Genomic DNA, 15,337 nt, shown 5'->3' with positions numbered 1-15,337 from the left:
CTTTGATACATTTTAATTCACTTAAAACAGCCACCTTACTACCTTAGGAGATAGAACAGAATGTCAGGTTGGTTTTGAATTTGAAATAGATTCAAAGTCCTTTAAATGCCCCCACAGCTAGGTGCGGCTGTCTGACACAGATTGGACTTGAACCTGACATGGTTGCGTTTGACAGAAGAAAGTTGTTCTACATATTTGAGTTTCTTATTTTGAAATCCATAAGTTGGAAAAGAAGGACAAATTAACTTACTGGCTTAGATGACTGGACTTTGTTCAATGGGCTAAACTCCTATGGCTATAAGATCCAGCTCTACTTGAAGGCCTAGTTTTCCAGAACTGAGATTATACCAAAAAGGAAGTTACTACTTACTATGCTTGACTTGAAGGCCTAATTTCAATTTATCTTTTCAAATTTTAATACAAAAATGGAGAAAGAATTCGTTATAAGAGTAAAAGTAATTTTAAGCTTTTTCAGAAATTCAAACATGCACTAAGCTCGTGTACATCTTTACCTGCCAAAGTCTTGACCCCAATGACCCCATTCATCCTTTTTTACTCTTTTTTTTTATACCGCAAATACATCCCTTTCTTGTCAGAGACAAATAGAGAAAAAATGAATAAGCTCAAATACATTCTTACCGTGTCTATTGAACTAATAATAAACCGCACTAACCAGCCACAGCAGATAGTAATGTTCTACTGTATAATATTCATGACATTCCCGCAAAAATGACTGCTTAACCTATTTTAGTATTCACCCTCCAAGTTCCTGCACAAGCAATTTTCTCTCCTTTTCAACAAGAGAATTGAGGACTTTAACAGTACTTGCTGTGATTAGTTCTCAGCATACGTAGTTCACAAACTATGAGAGTCCAGTAAGTGCAGTATCCTCCATGGTAACACTGTCCTTAATTCCCTGTATCATCTTAAGGACTTGCCACATCGCCGGCCTCTGCTCTGGCGATGTTGCGCTGCAAATACTGGCAACCTCCGTGAGCATCTCCAGCCGGTTGTCTTCGCTGCCATCGTCATCCCTCATCGCTCTAACCCAATCTTGCAAGTCCGCTGGTGCAAGAAAAGGGTGCTGGGAAGGGTGTTTACCCGTCAAAAGCTCTATTAGAAGCACCCCAAAAGCATACACATCAGACTTAGCAGTGGCCCTGCGGCTAGAGTTGCGAGCCTCCGGTGCTTTGTAGGCGGCGGAATCAGGGTCTTCGGAGAATGAAGAATCTGCAAACAAGGCCAAGCAATAGTCCGTGATGCAAGCCTCAAAGTCCATCCCAAGAAGGACGTTAGAGGATTTTAGGTTGCCATGGATTAAGGATGAAACTTGATGGATGTAAGCAAGTCCATGTGCTACATCTTCTGCTATTTTCAAACATGATGTCCAATGCAATGGTTTTGCCCTCGCTGATCTTGAACCTGCACATGCAGCACCAAACTTTGTTAATAAATAATCATCAAACATCAATTATCAAGGGGGTCTAGTTGATCAAACAAAAAAGTTAAGAAATAATCATCAAACATCAATTAGGCAAAAACTGAAACTGATTGGTCCCCCCCAGCAAGAAGTTCAGGTCTTCTGACATAGAATAACTATAAAAATTGAAAATTTTGAAATAAAAACAGCATTTGCCTCAACTAAGGGTCAACCAAATGAAGCACAGTAGTCAACCTGCCATGAAAAATGGTCCAAACATATCACACAACCCATCCAAAATAGTCCAAACAGAGGACCAAAAACAAGCCAACCCCGTGATTGTTGACATTAGATACCACCCAACCCCGAAAGCCAGTGCAGGTAAGGGAAAAACACAAACAAGATAACAAACAATCAAAAATAGGCAACACACAATGCACTGACCAATCTGACACATGATACCATTCCGCATATCACACAATTACAAAACACCATCCATCAAATAAAACTCTAATGGAAGCACCATGCCCCATAACATTTATCCTCAGTCATGTTCCAACCTTCAACTACTCCAAACCCAACATCCAATTTGACATTAGAATCAAGGTTATATCAAATGACACATGATTGCGATTTTGGCGATTTTGACAGAACGTCAATGCTTTTGGATTCTTTTTTTTTTTGGTGTGATGCTTTTGTTTGGATTCTTTGTGACTGTATCAAAATTGTAACTGGTTGCATTGCACCAGTCATATTTATCAACAATTTCCCACAATATCAAAAATCACAACGAAATGATAACCACAATTTGAAACCTTAATTACAGTACAGAAAGCACAAAAGTGCAATGTGGCTAGCAAAAACTAACAATAAGTAAACAACAATTAAACTTTTTTCAACAAACTAATTAAAGTCATCTGCATTTAAACGTAAAATTTGATAAATTTTACTTGTTTTTTCTTAGGGAAAAGTTTATACTAGTAGGGACTAAACTCTATTAAATTCTTAATTATTGTTAATAAATGCAAAGAGTGAAAAGATGAATTACCATGAACGAGATTGAAGAGGCTGCCATTGGGCTGATAATCATAAATAACAAGCCTCTCACCCTTGGCCTGAAAATAAGCCCTCAAAGGCACCAAATTGGGGTGTCTCAGCCTCCCCACAACCTCCATGTGCCTCTCAAACCCTTCCCCATCACTCCCCGCCGCCGCACTTTTCCCATCCAACCTCTTCACCGTCACAATCAGCCGCGAATCCATCACCGCCTTGTAGGTGGTCCCCACACTCCCCCTCCCTAACAACTCCGCCGAAGCCCTCATCAGCATCTCCAGCGTGTAACTCTGCACCTCCCCGCAGCAGAACACCAGCTTCCCGCTCCTGTGCGCCTCTTCCATCTTTCTCATCTTCACCTCCCTCTCACCTTCCACCACAACGACACCACCACCACCCTCCACCTCAGGACTCTCCAAAACCACGCCTTTTGCTCTAAAAGCTTTACCATTTTGCTTCTTTCTCACCAAAGAAACCATCGTGAGAGTGAAAGCAGCGACAAGAACAACCGCGACGACAAACCCGACAACAAGTCCTGTTTTTTTATCATGCTTTGTTGTGGTCGTAGAAGAAGGAACAACTACAATACCCTGAGATTGTTCACTCTGGCTCAAGGGTGTGGTAGAGGATGACGTGGCGGGGCCGAAGAAGTGTGAACGAGGGTCGCACTCTTTGTGAACAATCTCCCCGCAGAGACCGGGGTTACCTGAAGGAAACAAAAAAAAAAAAGAGAAGATATTTAGATACCCAAATACTTCTTTACACTAGCAAAGAGGAGAAAAAGAGACAGCAATACAAGTATTTCTTCACATAGACTCATTTAGCAAGTTCGTTCGAGTGCTGTTCATGAAAAAAAATGGTGATTGAGAAAGAAGTATACCATTGAAGTTGTTAAATTAGATTTTTAATGTGATTGAGGGAGAAAAATCTCCCTAAGAGTTTTTACTAAAAATAATCAGTTAAGTTAATTCCAGTAAAAGTTAAAACCGTGGATGAAGAAAAAAACGGTGATTGAGACTCACGAGCTCACCCAAAACAAAATGTCAGTTTATATTTGGAAGGAGAGGATTGGAAGTCAGGAGCTAGTCATACCTGAAAAGGATGTTGTTGCGTTGAACTTGGCTAGAGTCGGGGTGACCGGCACAGGGCCGGAGAGATTGTTGTAGGATAGGTCGAGGACTTTTAAGGTGGTCTGGTTGAAGAAAGGAAGCGTGCCGGAGAAGTGGTTGGAGTTGAGACGAAGCGCGATGAGGCGGTCGAGGAGGGTGAGGTTTACGGGGAGGGGACCGGAGAGGCGGTTGTGGGAGAGGGAGAGAGTGAGGAGGCGGTGGAGGAAGATAAGGGAGGGAGGGAAGGAGCCAGAGAAGTTGTTGTGGTCGAGGAAGAGTGACTTGAGGTTCACGAGTGGGCTTAGATCGGGGATGGGCCCGAAGAGGGAGTTGTTGCGGAGGCTGAGGACTCGGAGCTGGTCCAGGCTCGTGAGGCTGTGCGGTGGGAATGGGCCGCGCAGGCCCATGGACTGGGCCACAAAGCGGACCACTCTGCCCTGCGCGCACTTCACGCCCTGCCACTGGCAGTAGTCGTAGCTTTCGTTGAGGGAGTAGAGGAGCTTGTTGTCTTGGTCCGCTTCACGCTTAAACGACACTAACGATACTGCGTCGGAGGGGAGCATGGGAGGAGCCGAAGAGGCGAGGCTGAAGAAGAAGAACAAGTAGAGGAACAGAGGGAGGACTTTTGTTGCTCTTGTTGTCGTTTTGGGGTCATGTTGATCCAGATGCATTTTGGGACTATACGCTGTGGATACTCTGTTTCTGTGATTCCTTTTTTTTTATTCAGCGTTTGGAGGTGGAAAACTGAGACATGTTGTTGTGCAGAGTGAAGTGTGAGTGAGTGTTAGGAGTGTTGTTTGTGCGGTGGTAATAGGCTATAACAGTAGTGCGGAGCAGCTGGACTTTTTAAGTCGGGCTCACGTGAAAGTGGGGAATGCTGGAAATTATTACCAAATGTTATGCTATGACAAGAGTTTTATATATATATATATATAAACAATAATTTGTTTATGTGTTTAATGTGAAGTTGTGAATGGTGTGTGTGGTCTTAATTTCATCCCCACCTGTTTCTTTATTTAACTTTTTCTTCTACTCAAAGTAAGAGAATTGTAGAATAACGATTTCCAATCTGATCTCGATTTGATCTTAATCCTCTTACTTTAAGTATAAGCAGGGTTTATTATTAAATCCTTCCACCTATTACATGCTGTTTCCTTCTCTAATATGTAATCTCCTTTTTTTTTTTAGATTTTGCTTATTTTAATTTTTTTATTACCTTACATTTTTCTAAAGAAATGTTATTGTTTTTATATTTTTAAAATTAAAAATTATTAATTTTCATACTATATTTGTTCCAAATGTGTAATATGTTCTTCTATTTCTAGCAACATTATTAATGCATCCGTGATTTATTTTTACGTGTACATTAATAATGATGAAAAGGAAATATGTGTTCACCATTGAGTGCAATGTAACTTATATCATTGACATTTACGTCGTAGTACTTCTTCATGAATTTAAATGAAATCTATCGACTATCAATGTATTTATTTACTTTTAATACTACAGTACACTTTTAGAATAAAAACACTTTTAATTAAAAATAATTTTGTAAAAGAACGTGAGTTGGAAATGAATAAATAATATAACTATAAAATAGAAAAATGTTACAAATTTGTGTCATAAATAACAAATTTAAGTTAATTCATAAATTAGCTTTTTATTTAATTTTTATTAATGTTTTTATGAAAATTGGAAAGTCGGACTCCCTTAAATTGACTTTCTAATGTCATGGTTTTAAAAAATTGATATTGTTGGGAAGTCACCAATATACATATTTTTCTTGAATTAACAATTTTTTTAATAAATCCATTTAGGATAACGAAGCAAATAAAAAAATATAAAACAAATCAAAGTATAATTTATTTTATTTAAATTTTATACAAATATTTTTATACTATTTAAAATTCAAATTCACATCATTCATTCCATATGACATCTTCTTTTTGTCACAAGTATATGTATATTTTTTAATTTATTACACATCTGAATTATTAACATAAACATATATAAATTATTATTTTTAAAGCTTAATGACATATTTTGTCCATTAAATTTTATGTTAATTTTATTTTAATATATTATGTTTAAAATTTTTATTGTAGTATTTTATATTTTCAATTGAGTACATTTTGATCCTTTTCTTCATAAACGTTTAAAAATTTAAGAGAGTTGTATGATCTATCAGTTACTTCTTGAGTGACATAATGATGTGGTAAGTCTATTTAAATTAAGTTGTTTTGAAGCTTGCCTCTTTTTTTTTTATCAACAATTGCAAAATAAGAAACTCATTGGAAGGATCATTGGCATTGTAACATTAAGGGGAAAAAAGATAGAGAAACCAAAGTGTCAAACGAAAATCCTGCTTTGGTTGTCCTCGTCGACAGAGTACGTTATTATTGTTTTACTTCATTGTTAATTTTGTTTTGATAGTGTTGCTTTGTTCTTTGAGTGCTAATACATAATGAATTTTTAAGACTATTCCTAATTCAATACTCATATTCTCTCAAATTGATTTAAGATTTTTTTTCTTCAAAGAACCAAATCAATTTACTCTTTCTTGAGTTTGAATAACTATTTAGGTAACAGATTGATTATTTATGTCTTTTTGTATTTATTTATTTAGTAAGTATTTTTATTTTAGTTTTGATTTATTCGTAAGTATTTAGTTCATATTTTATATTTTATTATTTAAAACTTGTAAATTGTTCCTTCGTGTTTATTGGATCATTTTGCTGCTTTTTTTTTGTAATTTTCTTGTTAATATTTGATCAGAATGTTAAAAATATAAAATAAGATGAATAAAAAAAATATTTAGGCTTGTAAAACCCGGCGCCTGAGCCACATTTTGTTTTTGACAGAAGCCCGAGCCACATATTTATATTAGAACTCGTATTTTATTTTGTTAAGAAAATGCTAAAAATAATTCTAAACATATATAACTTCAATGTTATTCCAAAAATGAACGACAGAGCAAGTCCGTGAGCTGCATGCGCAAGTGCACATTCTCGTATTTTATTTTCAATGCCCTAGCCTAAATCTAGCATGTCAAAGAATATGTCGCATCAACCAAAGTTCACAATATAAAAACTAACGATTTAAGGGCTTTGGCCTCGTGTATTTTTTTATTTATTTAAAAAATACTAACAATTTAAGATGTGAATTGTCACTCTTAACAAATTTTATCAATAAAAAATATATAAATAATAAGGAATCTTTTGCGAAAGCGTTTGGGTTTTGAAAAAAGACAGACTAATATGATATGACCTTTTGAACGTGCCACAGTTAGAAGTAATTAATTATTTTTAATTCTATTTGATGCTTTTTATTATACTTAATTTTGTTCTATCATTACCTTGCGAGCAATGATTAATCCGGTCGAGATATTAGATAACTAAATCAAAACTCAAATCAATAAATTGCTTATTAACCTAATTAATACACAGTTCCCGATGTACTCTTACTCTTTATAAATTTTTCTTTCATTAATAAATGTTTAAGTTTTTTCTTTTATCTCTCTTCTTCCTCTTATTGATCCTCTGTCGTGTTTCATTTTCTTCTCTTCTTTTTTTTTAACAGATCCAATGTAACTCTATTGTCGTTTCTGTTTCTTTTTAATACTTTTGTTTTAAATATTTATATTCTCACTTAATCTGTTTTCATAACGTTTATATATTTTCTTCATATTCTTTATGTTCTATTGCATCATATAATTTAAAAATAATATGTAATATAGTTAATAAAATATAATCAATTCATAATTTATATTCTAATATTGGATATCATTTATCATTATCTCTTGTTATTTTCTACAGCTATAGCTGGTCATGAACAATCGGGCAAGTATGGTGAAAACATATAAAACACACACATATATATTAAATTATATCAAGATTAATATAATAATTATTATTTTTTTTGTGGGAAATTATTAGTTATCGTATTGTTATCAAGTCAAAGTAATATTATAAGAGCATATTACAGTATATGCTACTGTTTAATAATTAACTATTAATAGTTTAACATGTTTTAGGAATTATAAAAAATTGTAAAAAAAAGAATTACAAAAATTAAAAAAAGATCAACCGAGTCAAATCAAGTTAATTTGATTGAGGTCATTGATCTTGACCAAACTCGATCATGTGAAACCATAATGATTCGATTTGACTAAGTCATGCCATTAGTTTCTAATTGATTGGTCCAATCGACTATGGTGGTCCAGTTTTCACAACTATACATGAAAATATACATCTCCTACCCAAATTTATAATCTATGAAAAGGATAAAATAACAGAAAATTCATAAAATTCCATTACCCCATCCTTGTCATAGTATTACTCAAAATGTGTGTGCATCATTTTTAATCACATTAATTTTAATTGCAAATTATAACTTTGATTTTAAACGTTCAATCTTTGGTTAATTCATCATATCCTCATTTTTTAAACCTTCACAGTACACCATAAACATTAAATAATTTGAATTTCATAAAGATACTTAATCATTCAACTTGTGTAAGTGCGATACTATAATGTGTTGTCCCCACTAGTCACTATTATGATGAATTGTTTAAGAATAATAATATTTGATTTTTTTAGTAGTTGAATATCAAACAATGGGTTTATAAATCATAATTCATGATCATATTAAAAAAGTCAAAGGTTTAAATGAGTTGTTTTAGGTTTATATCAATATTTAACTTAAATTATTTGAGTTGATTTTAGTTAATTTGGATATGTAAGTGATTTGTACTTGTGAACATCCTAGTTATAATAAATTGTAAATTTTAAAAAAATTATACCACTAATTAATGTTCTTAAAAAAATATTAGAGCCTAAATATATGGTTTTCTCCTTTTAGTGGATATTAGCGGATATATGCGGATAGCAAATGATAAATATTGTTATTCAAGTTATTGATGTTTCTTCTTCATGTAATAATAATATGCACATATGGCTAGTGAACCACATGCCATTATTTGATTCCGAGTTCATTTCATTTGAACATTAAGTGTAACCTAAGTTTCAGATTCGATTAGACATCATATGCTGCTCTTGTTCGTTCGATCATGAGTTCCACCATTGAGCATTTATTAAAAGAAAAAAAAAGTATTAGTAAATTTTTTACCAGAAACAAATATAAAAGCAGAACATAATAATAATTTTCTACACCTTTTTTTTAAATAGTTAGTAATTTATGTTTTTATAACAGAGCATAAACTTATGCTTGTTATATCAATAATAATGGGCTAGAATAAAAATCTATACAAAATTTATTAATTATAACCCACATAAGTTTAAATGTTTATGTAAAAAAAAAGTTTAAATGTTTATAAGAGTAAAGAGGGTACGACTTAGTTATGTAGAAAGTTTTACACCGTTATTCACTAATAACTTATTTATATAATAGATTTATTAATTTTTATGATATTTACTTTAAAAATTATATTAATGATAAATTATGATTGAAGGATAATATAAGAGTGTTTTACATTAACCATACTTAAGTTATTAGAAATAGATAAAATCAATGTATGCTTTAATATTTAACTAAATGACCCGGTTAACCTATATATCTTAAAAGAGTATCAATTAAGAAATTAATAATATTTTTAAAAAAATGTTAAAAATCACGATAAATGTATTATAACACACGCTTTCACAAAAATACATTAACAACAAATTTGCTTCTAATTATATTTGTCAGCCTGAACTGATTAACTATATTTCTATTTTGAAGAATGAATTTATTATATAAATAATGCCAAAATAAAAAAATCAACTTTAAATAAATAATGATTAGTAACTCGTACGAGCATTTCTGTAAAAATAAAAATAAAAAAACCTCGTATGCACACGTATTTGACAGCATTTACTGATTATATAAATAACGCAAAAGTAAAAGAAAATCAACTTTAAATAAACTGAGTTTTTTAATAAGCAAATAAACAAAGATTAATAACTCGCTTATAAAGTCTTACATTACCAAGTTGCACTTAAGCATTAATGATTCACACTTTTAATGGACTTTACATGGAGTATTTTTATACTAGTAGTACAAAATTAGATTACTTTACATATGTCTGAATGTTTATCTGCTCCATTTTGCCGTTGTCGTCAACGGAGGGGATTTTCGACATTGACGATTTTCTCAATTTTGTTTCATAACCAATAGGGTCACGACATGTGTAAAAGTAATGAGAAAAGTTTGACCTTTCATGTGTGCATTTCTTAGTCTACCTGGCTCGGTTTTGTTCCCTTTCAGGTAGAGTCATTGAAGCTAAGGTTAGGAAATTTAATATCTTTAAGGCTTTAGTTAATGAGTAGGATAAATAATTAATAAATAAATAAGTTATAACAGGATTGTTTTTAAAATTTTAACATAAGTATATTTATAACGATATTTTTCATAATATTTTTAATTTTAATTTCTCTCATTAGTCTCACTTACTAATGCAATTTTGAGTTCGGGTCTATTGGTCTCTGTTTTATTTATTTCCTAATATTAGTTTTTATTAGTGAAAAAAATTTAAATTTAAGATTTTTTTTTTCTTTTAACTACCATATCAACCTAGTAATTCTCAAACCTATTTGTCCCTTGTGTTGGCACAAGAACACAGGAGTGCAGGACTATATTGACAACGAACACAATGATAATAACAGGGTGTACTATTTCAACATTCAACAAAAAAAAAAAAAAGATCCAAATCTTAAAATTTAGTCTCAAGTCACAACTTCAGAAATCAATATGCTTTGCAGGAATTTGTGACTCTCAAAATGGCAAAATTGCTTCAATTGAGTTTGTTGAACGATGATTGAATAGAGTGATGGAGTGTGACTCTCAATGCAATTGTCGATTCCAGAAAGAATCTTCTTTTCATGTTTTTTTCAGAATGCCAATTAATTACAGCAATCCATAATTGGACATTGGACAGGCTTAAAATATGTGCCAAACCTTCTTTATATCACGTGGAGGTCCCTGCTTGTTGGTATCTTTTTCTCTTCTTTCCCACAATTTGAATGGCCACACCTCAGATAACTACTTGACCCAAAACGGGGAACACACCCCACCAATATCATGTCACTGTTAATTCCATGCACCAAACGATACGCCATAATGACCAATTAGGCCAAAGGCATTTTGACAAGTGCCATGAACATACAAAGAAAAATCTTTTTAATAAAAGAATAATAATTAAGCACTTTGATTAAAGGCGCACGGGTGATCCAGTCTTAGCAAGTGTTAGTCAGGCGATTACGGCGATTACTTTATTTATTTTGAACTGAGCATTCTATCACTTTGTTAAATGTTAACAAAAAGGGACAACTCTTTCTTTCGAGTTTTTTATAACACAATTGCATCTTTCCAATTTCCCCACTATGTTTAATTTTTGTTATTCCTTAAAATATGTTTTGATTTCTAATAAATATTATATTTTTATATTTGATTTTTAGTATTTTTTATGTTGAGTTTCTAATAAAATAATAATTTTATTTTTGGTTCTTAATATTTTATTTTAATTATTGATAAATTAATTAATATTATTTTTTATCCTTAATAAATTTTGTTCATTTTGCATTAGTTTTTTTTAAAATTAATTAATAATAAATGAATAAAATTTATTAAGAACTTGAAACAAAAATTTATTAATTTCATGAACTAAAAAAAACATCAAAGATATAAAAAAATTATTATTTTATTAAAGACTCAATATAAATAATTTTTTATTAGAGATCAAAAATGAAATTTGATAATTTATGAGGATAAAAAATATATTTTGGCATTTTATATATATATATATATATATATATATAATGAGTCAAATAGAGCTCATTCGGTTATTGGGTCTTCCTAGCACCCTAAAAATTAGGCCCTTGTCAATCTCGGGCCTTGGTTTTTCCATTTCATGTTTTGGCCCAACTTAAACTCACGTCCTGCTGCTTAAATTTATTTGTACACTCATCAAGAGTTATTTCATGACACAACATTATATATATAATTCAAGAACTCTATATTATACTAATTATATGTTTTTATTTGTTGTCTTTCATTCTCAAATCACTAACAAAGGTTCGTTACAATAGTAAATGATTCGATTTGATTCTTTTAAATGCTATTCAAATTCTACAAAAGAAAATATTATAGAATAGCTATATTAATATCTATACATAAATATAAAAGAGAATCTCGCATTTATAGCTATAAGCCTATAAAAGAATGGCAAAATTATAAATTAGCTACTCTATTTGTCTCAATTTAATTTTGGTTCTCCTATAGCTATAATTTAATTCACGAATTTAGTTGCAATCATTTCAGTCATCAACCCCAAAATTAGACATTGACTATTAATTACTTGTCTTAACCGTCACATGTCATGTTTTTATTAGATGTTGACGGTCACGTGTTACATTTTTATTGGACGTTGACATTAATTAAATGTACAAAATTAATGTCCAATAAAAGCGCGACGTGTGGTGGTCAACGTCCAATAAAAACGTGACACGGTCAACGTTGACAATTTAATGTCAACGTCCAATTTCGAAGTTAAGAACTGAAATAATGGGATTACAAAAAATTAGATAATTAAATTCGTGAATTAAATTATAAGAGAATCAAATTTACAATTCTAAAAAAAACAAATAAGTAGACTAAATTTACAATTTTACAAAGAATTAGTTATATGAAATGAGGAATAACTACTTCTAAATAATTCAAGAGTATAGTGGATAGGGGTGGGAATAGGTCAGGCCAAACCAGGCTTTAAAAGGCCTGAGCCTAGCCTACGATTAATTTTTGAGGCCTGAGCTTGGCCTATAACCTATCAAAGGCTTTTACTTTGGCTCGGCTTGGCCTTTTTAAAAGCCTAGCCTGACCTGGTAGTCTATTTAAAAGCCTATTTAAAAGTCTTGTTCACATTAAATCTTTAATATTCCTAGTTGTTTTTGCCAAAAAATAAATAACACACCTTCTATAATAGACTAAATACATAATGTTAATTACCTCTATTAAAAAGTTTGAAGTGAAAAGAATATGATTTTTATAAAAAAAAAGGAAACCTCATAGAAAAAAGATATGATTTTTGCATAGGAACTTAATAGGATATGATAGGATATGATTTTTGTATAGAAACGTAATAGGATATGATAGGATATGATTTTTGTTTGGTTAGGAACGAAAGTAAAAATAAAACCTGATAGAAAAAGGATATAATTTTTGTATAGGAATGTAATAGGATATGATTTTTGTATAGTAATGTAATAGGATATGATAAGATATGAATTTTATTTGTTCTAGAATACAAGTAATAAAAGAAAAAAGAAACCTAATAGGAATAGAAAAAGGAACGGTTAATAGAAATAGGAAAACTAATAAAAATAATGAGAAATAGAAAGGAACACTTGACTCACACCTTGTAATTAAAATTTTACTTAGTTATAGGAAAGAAATCTGCTAGTTTTTTAAAAAAATAATATAAGTATATATATATATATATATAGGCCGACCTATCAGGCTTATAAGGCTTTTTAATAAGCCTACGCCTGGTCTATTTAATTTAACAGACTTTTAAAAAAGTCTTAAACTTAGTCTTTTAATTAAATAAGTCAGGCTTTATGTAGGACAGGTCGTAGGTCCTTGTAGACCGACCTAGCCTATTCTCAACGTGTTAGTATATTATATTCGCTACTACTAACTACAAAACCTGATAATCAAATGTGTTTCACGCGCGCGAATCGTTGCAGGTACATAGTCTCATTCAAGGGTAGCTATTTTTCTAAGAAATTACCAATATTCTAAAAGGATGGTTACGTAGGAACAAAATCTTAAATCAAAAAGGAAAAGCGACCTCTGGCTTGTAATTAGTTACTGGGTCGCTAAGGCTATTGTCTCTCTCTACCTTCTCTCCTCTCTCAGCTACAACGCAGTGTACCCTTCTCCATAACCCCGTTTTGGTTCAGCATGAAAACCCTCCTTCATAAACAAAACAAATCTCTATTAGGACAAAAAAGAAAAACTTAAATCGCTCTCATTATTAACGTTATTTTCAGTTCTAGTCTAGAGCCTTGTAGGAGGGTCAATGTATAATGTAAGGTACTAAGGCCACCCTCAACATTTTTTTTCTCTCCTCCAACACATTGCTTCAACTCTCTCATGCTATTTCAACACTTGTTTAAAACCAAACCTTCTTTCCCAATTCTCTCTGAGAACACATAATCTCTCTTTCTCTTCCACACCAAAAAAGGAGAGAGATTCTAATTTCTAAAATCTAATAAACCATCATGAAGAGCACAAACACCAACACAAAACTCATCCTCCTCCACCCTTATATCCAAAAACAAGGAAGCTCCAATCGCTTGTGGCTTCTAGCATTCATATCAATCCTCACCCTCGCTTTTCTCGTTACCCTAATTTATACAAGAGAATCCACCTTCATCACCGCTGCCACTTCTTCTGTGATTCCCTCTTCAAATAATGCTCCAGTTTCTGGTTTTGGAAGTGCTCCTTTGCCAGCAACAGTGATCAACACTCTCCTTCACTATGCCTCAAAATCCAACGACACGTTCCACATGCCACACTCAGACCTCAAACCCATCTCCGACGTGCTTCGGAAATGCTCCTCTCCATGCAACTTTCTCATCTTCGGCCTCACACCAGAAACCCTTCTCTGGAAAGCCCTCAACCACAATGGAAGAACGGTTTTCATCGACGAAAACCGCTACTACGCCGCGTATTACGAAGAACTGCACCCAAATATCGATGCTTATGATGTTCAATACACCACCAAAAGGAGCGAGATGAAGGAGCTCATAGCTTCAGCGAAAGAACAAGTGGCCAACGAGTGCAAGCCGGTGCAGAATCTTCTTTTCTCGGACTGCAAACTGGGCCTCAATGACCTCCCAAACCACGTGTACGAGATTGACTGGGACGTCATTTTGGTCGACGGGCCACGCGGAGATTGGCCCGATGCTCCTGGCAGAATGTCGACAATCTTTACCGCCGGCATTCTCGCCAGGAGCAAAAAGGGTGGGAACCCTAAGACTCATGTTTTCTTGCATGACTTCTCTGGGGAAGTGGAGAAGGTTTGTGGGAGTGAGTTTCTTTGCAATGAGAATTTGTTGGAGGCAAATGGGAATTTGGGGCACTATGTGTTGGAAAGGATGGATGAGAATAGTGTGCAGTATTGTAACAATCACTCGTCTTCATCAGGGGCTGCTTCATCAACATAATTAGTTATTGCTACTCTCAGAATCGTGTTAGTCGCAATTGTTTCGTCGTTATCATCCTTTTCTTTTCTTTTTTTCAATTGCTACATTTTGTTTACTTTATGGCTGGAGCCTTTAAAAAAATAATTCTTTTTTGCTTTTGCCTTTCCATTTTATTGCTCTGAAAGTTGTAATTTCCTCTGTGAATTCAAATATCCAAATTTCAATTGAGGATAATTAATGTCAATCAATACAAGAGAGACATAGATTTTTTTTATTTCTTATTTTTGTTTACCCATGGAGTGGTAATGTAGAATCTAAAGCTTCATGCATTTTATTCGAACTCCAACACTAAACAGATCCTAATGAATTAGAAAGACGGTATATGTCACTCATAGAGAATAAAATTTTACATCCATCAATTACTATATTTTATTGATTTTGGAATTGTTATCTACCTAAAATTTGAAATTTATCTTAATAATCAGTACCATATATTTTATTTTTTTTTACTTTTACTTAAAGAATAAAAACAAAAAAATTATGTCTAGTCG

The 15,337-nt window shown here is 32.7% G+C and overlaps 2 protein-coding genes across 2 annotated transcripts; one reads left to right on the top strand and one right to left on the bottom strand.

Annotated features, from left to right (window-relative positions):
- Positions 1 to 444: 444 nt before the first annotated feature.
- Positions 445 to 4,490, bottom strand: LOC114393869 (probable inactive receptor kinase At5g67200). Its single transcript, XM_028355336.1, has 3 exons — positions 3,566 to 4,490; positions 2,469 to 3,179; positions 445 to 1,422 (listed from the first exon to the last, which is right to left on the bottom strand). Exons 1-3 carry the CDS (start codon positions 4,251 to 4,253, stop codon positions 863 to 865), a joined length of 1,959 nt encoding a protein of 652 aa, XP_028211137.1. The 5' UTR covers positions 4,254 to 4,490; the 3' UTR covers positions 445 to 862.
- Positions 4,491 to 13,630: 9,140 nt separating this feature from the next.
- Positions 13,631 to 15,060, top strand: LOC114392356 (protein IRX15-LIKE-like). The gene has a single exon (XM_028353466.1). It carries the CDS (start codon positions 13,860 to 13,862, stop codon positions 14,805 to 14,807), a length of 948 nt encoding a protein of 315 aa, XP_028209267.1. The 5' UTR covers positions 13,631 to 13,859; the 3' UTR covers positions 14,808 to 15,060.
- The last annotated feature ends 277 nt before the right edge of the window (positions 15,061 to 15,337 follow it).

The sequence above is a fragment of the Glycine soja genome, chromosome 17 (genome assembly GCF_004193775.1).
Source record: "Glycine soja cultivar W05 chromosome 17, ASM419377v2, whole genome shotgun sequence".
In the NCBI taxonomy this organism is placed as follows: Eukaryota; Viridiplantae; Streptophyta; class Magnoliopsida; order Fabales; family Fabaceae; genus Glycine; species Glycine soja.
Note: the sequence above shows the minus strand (reverse complement) of the source record. Positions and strands in the feature narration are given on the sequence as shown.